This window comes from Anguilla rostrata, chromosome 19 (genome assembly GCF_018555375.3).
Source record: "Anguilla rostrata isolate EN2019 chromosome 19, ASM1855537v3, whole genome shotgun sequence".
Classification (NCBI taxonomy): domain Eukaryota; kingdom Metazoa; phylum Chordata; class Actinopteri; order Anguilliformes; family Anguillidae; genus Anguilla; species Anguilla rostrata.
In genome coordinates, this window is record NC_057951.1 from 9,412,522 (window position 1) to 9,421,376 (window position 8,855).

Below are 8,855 nucleotides of genomic sequence, written 5' to 3' on the forward strand. Positions count from 1 at the left end.
TTGGGGACAGGGCTTGTAAATGCATTTTATTTTCTTTTAAATAATGAAATGAAATTAATTGTGTTTTGGAATTTTATTCTGCAATTCCATTTCAGTCTTGAAAGTTGTGCTGCCATTGCTGAATAAAAATAATGCACAATAAGAACAGTGAGTTTCGGTTTCAGTAGATCTTTATTATCCCCAGAGGGCAACTTGTGTGCAGCATTAAAATCCACATACATTTGATAACCACACAAAAAATCGACTTGTACATTGCAACATTTTTTTCATCGGATTTCCTCTGCTGTAATGCCATTTTTTGTCCAGCAGAGGGAGGCAAACTCCTGACATTACATTGCATTATTCGGCAGACGTTTTTATCCAAAGTGATGTACAATAAGTGCGTAAAGAAGGTCATTGGAACAACTACAAAACACAGATCCAACAAGGCACAATACTCATTTTGTAAGTTATTCATAGCCATGAACACATTAAGTCCAGTTCACACATTAAACATTACTCTGACCTAACCTCTGCTAAGTAAAACTAGGAGGCATGACAAGCTACAACATCAAGATAATGATACAAAGTACAGTATAAGTGCTGGATGGCGGTACAGGTAACATGAAATTGGCACAGGAGGTACATGTGTAGCATAAAAGAGGGGAATTTAAGTGATAAAAATTATCCCAGATTCATCCGAATGGCAGGGGTGCAAGTGGCCCCGTTTCCACAGAGCGGAGTGGTCGAGCTGGCGTGTAGGATTGAATCATGTCCTGTAAGTAGCCGGGGGCCGTCCTGTTGGCTGCAGGGTAGGCGAGGATCTGGACTTTGAACCTGGTCCTGGCAGCGACCGGTAGCCAGTGGAGTGAACTCAGCAGAGGAGTGACTTGGGAGAACTTGGGAAGGTTGAAGACAAGTCGGGGAGCAGCATTCTGAATCAGGGGACATATGAAGCCCAGCACCGATGCCTCCGAAGCACTCCCCGAGTCTGCTCAGCTCCTTTAAAACAGAAGGGACCAGTTAAAAGCATTTAAAAATAAGATAAATTGATAATCAAACCAATGTATGTGAAGTGAGATGCATTACATTACATTACAGTCTACAGTACAATCTACATATTAGGCTGTGTAATTTAGTTTTTAGTCACACACTAAACAGAGGTAAACCAGTGAAATGTGTGTGTGCGTCTGCTACCCTGGAAAAGTGAAGACTAATCTTAATCCTTAACATGCAGGTGATTTACAGCAACGTGCACACAAACACCCCGAAAATCAGTTTTAAACAATATTCTGATTAAGCGTATGCATGGTTAAAAAAAACACGATTTATCTAATACCTGGGTTTTACGTGGATTCTTTTAATAATCATGTAAGGCCAATTAGTTGTGTCCAAAAATGACTAATTACTTTACACCGCTTTGCGTGATGCTTCTGCTTCTTCTTCTCTTTGTATGATTCTGGCAGTTTAAACGCTTCCAGGCTCATTACTGCTCTCTGCTGGTCGTTAAAAAAACCTCAACTGATCCTCAGATGCATCCGTGCACATAGTCCCGTTGCATACAAACAAATCCAACTTTCATGTCAAATAGTTACTGCTTCTTCTGGTCTGAACCAAGCAAAGTTACAAAAGAAAAAAGAAACTCCTAATTCTGAAATAACGTTCAATACCATCTTACTTTCCTGCAGTTTACATTATAATAACTTGTTCAATCGTCGCAGCCATGCCACACAGTCATACCCACCTGGGTGTTTTCCCTACCATCTTTAAACATCGATTAAAACCACAGTGGCTCAGACTTAATCTTGCTGGTTTACCTGTACTGATTCTTCCCCCCCGCATAAAGATATACAAACCACATCCAGTTCACTGCGTTTGGTGACCTTTCGCATCCGCAGTTTTAAAAGGGCGAAATTTAAAGCCGACTTTACTACGTTTACATGCGCAAATAAATCGAAAATTTGCGCAAAAATATTGGAATTAATTGAATGTTTCTCAGATTTTTACCATACCCGATTAAGATAATAAAAAAGGCGATTACTTACAAGTTCTACAACTTCCTCCACAATTACCGAATTTGTGTTCCTAAACGTAGGCGAGAGCTGTGTTTTTCCCGTGCTTTAATGGTGATTGATGACAGGTGTGCGGACATTCGGGTACGCTGTTGCAGGTGCGTTTTTATGTCCACAAGAGGGAGCCAGCATTCCTACTCGTTTAATACAGACGGCTCCGGTTGAAGCAGTCGTTAAGAAAATAATTAATGAAATGTCATACAACAGCACTGTACTTTAAAATAATGAGAACATTTTGGTAATTTTGACAAAAGAATCTGCGCTGATGCACTCCCATTATAAATGTTACAATGATAAACTCTTAAATCGAGTTTGAAAATCCGAGTTTGAAATGGTGGCATGAAGCTTTCATCTCAAAAGTTCTGCCCTAAGAGTTTTGAATAGAAAAATAGTTCAAATACCAACAAATGTGTTCTCTACCCATATCAAGCATTATAGAAAAAGATTCCATGCCACTAAACTTGACAAAATAATCCACCCCAAAATATTTATGATAGGTTTACAAATAATTGTGAAGGATGTAACTGCGCGGACAATTTCATAGTGTATCTGTGGATTTATAGGGCATTGTAGTCGCATGGGAACGCCGCAGGCTTTTGGCATTTCTATTGTTATCTGTGTGACATTCTTACCCATTCTGTCTCTTCCATTCATTTCATTTCTGAGAAAACCAATAAAAAATTTAAAAAAATGATAATCAATCCAAGATATGTGAAGTAGCCTAGAATACTGCATTTTGGTGCAGACAATCTACATGTTATGAGAAATTTTCTTCAAAGATTATTTTTAAAAGTCTAGAAAAAATCATTGGAAATCATTGGAAAATATACACAAAATAGGGAATCATCCTTATTTTCTCTGAACACAGAAATCCCCGTAAATATTGCTTATCTACATTCAATTACAGATTGAACAGCAGCGACACCTTAAAAAAATGAATGAAAGTAAGTTGCTCTTGTTAAGGTTGTACTGCTCAAGCATTGGGCAGAACGTGCAGTATCAGCTGGCAAACACTTCAGCCTGGAGACGACTTGTGTGCGTTTCTAACAGCACTTGAACTGCCTCACAATCAGATTGTTTGCTTAACATAGTCGACATTGCAGGAATTCAGGAACAAAGGAACGAAGAGCGTTTTTACCCACAAATTTAAATTAATGGGACATAAGAAAGCACACAAGGCAAGTTTGTGATGCAAGAAAGAAGGGCGCACAAAAGACGGCATTAAACCCATTGTTCCGATGTGTTCAAGGACTCGACGGTCCCACATCAATACAGACACAGCGGCAGCGCAGCTGCAGTGCAGGGCAGAACAGCTGCAGACAGCTGCAGACCAGCGGCAGCAGACGGCGCAGACACAGCTGCAGACACAGGTTTACAGGCGCAGCGGACAGACACACGGCAGGCGCAGCGGCAGACCACAGCTGCAGAACATGCGCAGACACAGCTACGCAGACACAGCTTGTAGACAAGGCAGGCAGACAAAGCGGCAGTAGACGCATGACCATGCTGCAGACACAGCGGCAGGCAGACACAGCGGCAGGCGCAGCGGCAGACACAGCTGCAGACACAGCGGCAGGAGCAGCGGCAGGCGCAGCGGCAGACAGGCGCTCTGGCGGCTTCGCGATACATCTGCGCATTCCGACTGCGGACGACGACGAGAAGCAAAGACCGAAGCACATCAGGTTATAAGGAGTCACCATGAGAGACTCTCTGTCATCACTGTTTGTTAGAGCCAACACCAGGAACAGTATCGGAGGAAGGCTGTCTCTCTCTCTCACGCACATGCAGACGCAGACACACACACGCATGCGCGCACAGGACCACGTGTTGCTTAGATACCACTCACCATAGCTGCGAGCACAGTGACCAGTTCTGGAAATAAAACCCACGGGCGCAGCATGTCGTCAGACCAGATAACACAAGGGCGAGACGCAGACGTATCAGAAAGCGATTTAATGCTGTGAAACTGTACAAGGCACAGACTGTCATCTTCTGAAGTTAAGGACCAACTGGAGGCCTACAGCAGAAGGCCCAAGGTGGGTAAAGTCCTTGTTGGTGGGAAGGAAGTCCTGTGATGGTGGTGTATGACCATTCAGAGCAATGAATGAAAACAAAAGTTTTCCCCTCAAGAGGGACCAAACTACACCGCCAACCACAACTCCAGTTCTCGTTGTGCGGTTTGCTTGCGTGAGCCACTGGCAAATGAGGCTTTTTTTGAACAGAAAGCACTGGTTTCTGCACCCTGCCCCTCAACGTTTCTGCAGGTCACCTGGGCCAGCCCTGGTGTGGCGCCCCCTGGTGGCTTCAGAGGGTTGCACAGATCCCATCCGATGGGAGTCACAATCCTGCCCTTCTCAGGAAAACACTGGCCGAGGAGGCAAAATGGCTGAAACGGCGGCAGGCCGACTCGAGGAGCTGAGTGCGCGGGACTGCTGACGTACGCATGGCTTCTTCTTTACCGAGGCACTACGAAAATACATTCATGCCTTCGTACAGAAAGATTTGCTCATCCCTGAACAGCCCGGACTGTTCAAACGTTTCGGGCAAACTGTATTTTGTTTAGGCCATTACCGCTGGTTAGCAGTTTCTGAAACACGGTACAAGCGTACGTTCCATGGCTCCATCTGTTTGATAGGGCTGGTATCTGTGCGCGCGCGTGTGTGTGTGTGTATGAGAGAGGGGGGGGGGGGGGGGGGGGAGAAGAAAGAGAGAGAGTGGGGGAGAGAGAGAGAAAGAGAGGGGGGGGAGAGAAAGAGTGGGGGAGAGAGAGAGAGTGGGGGAGAGAGAGAGAGAGAGAGGGGGGGGGAGAGAGAGAGAGTGGGAGAGATGAGCATATGCAGCACACCCCTCTCCCCAAGACAGAGAGAGACACGGACACAGAGATAGATCAATATACATTTCACATTCAATAACCTTTATGCCAAATTGCATATTGCTTAGCAGTAACACAGTATCTTCCACACAATTGTCTATCAAGTAATATTATATACACAAACACTGTAAAATTAAAGGTGTTTCTCTTTGCGTCAAAGAAGAAATGACTAAAAACTGAAACATTCATAGACATGTACCATGATTTAAAATGCCAGTTTTAATGAGAGCTTTAATTCTGCATGACTCAGCTCATGAATAAGATAAGTCAGCTCTGACGGCTTGATTCATCTTGAAGGAGACAACAATACCATGTATGCAATTTGTGAATTTTCTCCATGCTATGATCTTCATAAATAAAGGAAGGCTAAAGAATGATTCATATAAAAAGTGTTTTACTGGTTCTTGTTCATTTGCTCACACTGTGTTGTCTGTGATGAGATAGGTGAGATGGTAAGGTGACTAAATATGGCCACCCGGTGGCTGAATTGAGGTACTAGGTGGCCACACCCACTTTAGAAATACTGTAGTGGATGAGAAAATGCCATCAGATATGTTGGTTTGAACGGTGTTATACAGAAAGATTTGCATTCTGTGATTGTGAGTGTTGTGTGTGAGAGAGTACTGAGTGTGTATAGATCCTGAGTATGTATATTAGCGCTCTGTGTCTAAGGCAGTGTGTGATGTGAGTGTGTGTAATTGTATGCATGATAATGTGATTGAGTGTGCATCTGCATCAGTGCTTGCTGTGTGTTCACTTATGTTTGTGTGTGCTTAAGTATTTGTGCATGTGTGTTCATGGCCATACAGACCATATTCACTCCATAAAACAAGTCAGATCAGCTTCAAGACTTTTGTCAGGACCCCCCCCCCCCACTGATGAAGGGCACAGGTACACACAGTTGTGTATATCAACACTGATATGGCTCAAGTCACGCTGATATATTAATGTTATAGCAAGGGCATTCCATGACCAATGAGAGCAAGTGTGTAGACCAGCTCTGTTCTGTGATTGGAGGAGAGGATTAGTGCTTATTTGAAGTACTTCAGATTTATGATGCTGCGGGGTCAGAAATGATTCATGGGATGCGTTTGGAAGGTTGCGGGCCAGCTAAATAAAAAAATCATAATTGTGGATAACAATTTTCCGCTCCGTCACAAAGATGAAGTGTTTCTACCTGTCCCGACTGCGGATGGCGTGGCTGACAATGCTCATCGTTAGTTGCCGTGGCGAGGAGGAATGCTGTCAAATGCTTCTCGCCCCACAAAAGTGAATCGCAAACGGGCGAATCCAGAGGCCTTCGGATGAAAACACACAAATTACACGCTGAACTGCGCAGCCCCTGCATACCATACAGCGCCATCACCTGCCATAACACAAAGCACCAATGGGCCAGGACACTTACACCTCACACCCTGTCCTGTGAGGACCACACACCACCCGGCCCTGTGCAGGCAATTACAACACTACACCAACTGAGGCAAATCAAAAAGCAAACCTTCCTGTATTTATACCATAATGTCTAATGAAGGACCACCAGGTGGTACTAAATATACAGCATCAGAGTCAGAAAATCATTCGTAAGCACAGTTATCAAAAACAACTTGATCAAGCTATTTGGCATAAAGTTAATGATAACTTGAGAAAAGTCATAAAATCATTAGTGTGTTTTTTTTTTTTTTAAACTCACAGGAAAACACAAAATAAAACTGTAATGGTCCGCAAACTGCCACACCTCCACAAACTGCACATAACCCCTGTTCCAGCTCTAATCCAGCACAGATAAAGTCCTAGTCTCTACAAAAAATAAATAAAAATAAACAAAAACATTGCCTCCAACAGCTTATTTGATTGGAATTTTTGTTCAGTTTATTTCTTTTCTGTACTTACTCCCGCCGGTGGACTGGTCACCTACAGAAGGGTGGCACAGCATGCAGATAACATTTCTTTAAGATTATATGAAAGACAAGAAACAAAGTTGAATCCAGTAAGAAAACCATGGTACCTGAGAAGGTGGGAGGTCCTGTGGACTGATCAACAGTAACTACAGGAAGGCACGTTCACAACCAGCACGCACAGGGCCTGAGGTACAGGAAACAGGAAGCAGGAGACAGGGAACTAGCCTGTTCTCCTGTGTTTACATTTATATTTATGCTCCTTTCTGTATCACAGGCCCCTCCCCCCATTCCATGACAGGAGTCAGTGCTGGGCATGATGGGAGTTGTAGGCATAGGGACCAGGCTGGCTGGGCCTGGGGGGAGGGGTGACCGCGGAGCCCGAGCGCGCGGCATCGGCGAGGGGGTGTGTCCTGGCGGCACCGTGGGGCGGGTGCCGCGCCCTCAGCGGGGAGGCGGGGGCAGAACTCGGGGGGCAGGAGGCGGCGGGTCGAGAGTCCGGCGGGGAATGGCGAGAGGAGGGGCAGGCCTCGGCGCTGAAGAGCTGGGGGTCCACCGTGAAGGCCTGCACCCCCAGGGTCCAGTGCGGGTGCCCCAGGTGGAAGGTGGGCGCCGGCGTCGCCCAGGGCGAGGAGGAGGAGGTGGGCGGAGCCTCCAGGGCCGGCGGGCTGCCCGGCGCAGAGGGGGTGAGGGAGGGGCTGGCCCTGTACCCCGCGGGCAGTTTGGGGGGGCTGCTCTTGATCCGGGCCACCTTGCTGGCGCGGCCGCGGCGGGTCTGCTCGTGGTCGCACTCCAGGTCCTCCAGCCTCTGCGTCAGCGCCAGCTTCTGCTGGATGGCCATGCGCAGCAGCGAGTTCAGCGTCTTCTTCTCGTCCTCCGCCGCCGCCAGCTGCCTCTGCATCTGGTCCAGCTGAGTCATGTACTCGTCACACCTGAGAGAGAGAGTCACAGACTCATCACATCTGAGAGAGAGTCACAGAGAGTCACAGAATAAGAAGGTAAATCTGAATGCAGGCTTCACAGTCAATTGATTTGGGGTTTGTTCACCTCGTGTTTTGACTGCACACTGTGTCTACAAATTTATGAATTCTTTACACCACAAAAACATAGCATATATCATCAAACAATCAGCAATGCCGACTCATTATTCTTATTTAAAGGAGAAATTGAGAACTGGAAAGGTAAGAGCAAGGTTACCATCTCAGAGAGAGTGAGAGAGTGAGAGAGAGAGAGAGAGAGAGAGAGAGAGAGACAGAGAGGGGAAATTAAAATCTTGGGAAGCAGGGCCGCGCCCGCTGACCTGGTGGCGAACATGGCTCTGAGGGAGGAGAAGGTGGCGGCGTCCTCCCGCAGGGCCTTCAGCTCGTTGCGCAGCTTGGTCATGGTCCCCGTCACCATGGCCTTCTCCGCGTCGTACTTGCTCTTCAGGTTGGCCAGCGCCACCTCCGCCGTCTGCAGGGGGGGGGGACAGGTATCCCGGTACAGACGGGTGTGTCATTGCCAGCGTTTCTCGTGCAAAACCAAAAATCACTGCCCATGACTGGCGGTGTTATTGTTATCGTGTGCTGAAAGGCGTTTTGTGTGCTGAAGGAGTGAGTAAATGAAGCCGGGCATGCAGAAAGGCGACAGGATGGCTCTGAGAGCGGCGGCCCACCTGCTTGTTGGCCTTGAGGACGAGCCGCAGCGTGGCGACCTGCTCCCTCTTGGTGCTGAGCAGGGACTTGAGCTTGAGGATCTCCTCCAGGCAGGCCTCCTTGTCCTTGTCGGGGGCGAGGGCGGGGTCGGCGGGCTCGGGGGCGAGCTGGCGGGCGGCGGCCCGCTGGCGGGACAGCTGCAGGGCGCGGTGCACGGCGCGCTGCAGGTGCCTGACCTGCTCGCGGACCACGGCCAGCAGGTGGTACAGGTTCTGGGGCTCCCGGCCCGGCTCGGGGACCGGCGAGGACGAGGAGGACGACGACGAGGAAGAGGACGAGTGCGGGGCTCTGGACGGCGCGGAGTCCGCGGGGGGGGCCGCGGAGAGTCGGCGGGCGAGGCGGG

General features: G+C 47.6%; 1 protein-coding gene and 1 long non-coding RNA gene across 4 annotated transcripts in view; both read right to left on the reverse strand.

Moving 5' to 3' along the window:
• Window positions 1–152: 152 nt before the first annotated feature.
• LOC135245802 (uncharacterized) lies at window positions 153–3,323 on the reverse strand. Its single transcript, XR_010327406.1, has 2 exons — window positions 2,034–3,323; window positions 153–981 (listed from the first exon to the last, which is right to left on the reverse strand). It is a non-coding gene; the product is annotated as an uncharacterized LOC135245802 (long non-coding RNA).
• Window positions 3,324–3,989: 666 nt separating this feature from the next.
• LOC135245992 (protein bicaudal D homolog 1-like) overlaps window positions 3,990–8,855 on the reverse strand; it is a 14,641-nt gene continuing 9,775 nt past the window's right edge. Inside the window, exons 5-9 of one of the 3 annotated variants that reach the window (XR_010327483.1) lie at window positions 8,473–8,855; window positions 8,119–8,270; window positions 6,929–7,750; window positions 6,101–6,221; window positions 3,990–4,695 (exon numbers count right to left, since the gene is read on the reverse strand). The exon at window positions 8,473–8,855 is cut by the window's right edge and continues 691 nt beyond it. Coding sequence is in view for 1 of the 3 variants with exons in the window: in XM_064319466.1 (XP_064175536.1) it covers window positions 7,123–7,750; window positions 8,119–8,270; window positions 8,473–8,855 (1,163 nt within the window). In the remaining 2 variants the exon portion in view is untranslated. Of the gene's footprint in view, window positions 4,696–6,100; window positions 7,751–8,118; window positions 8,271–8,472 lie in introns of those variants that run through there. The other 2 variants (XR_010327482.1, XM_064319466.1) reach the window with 2 other exon arrangements.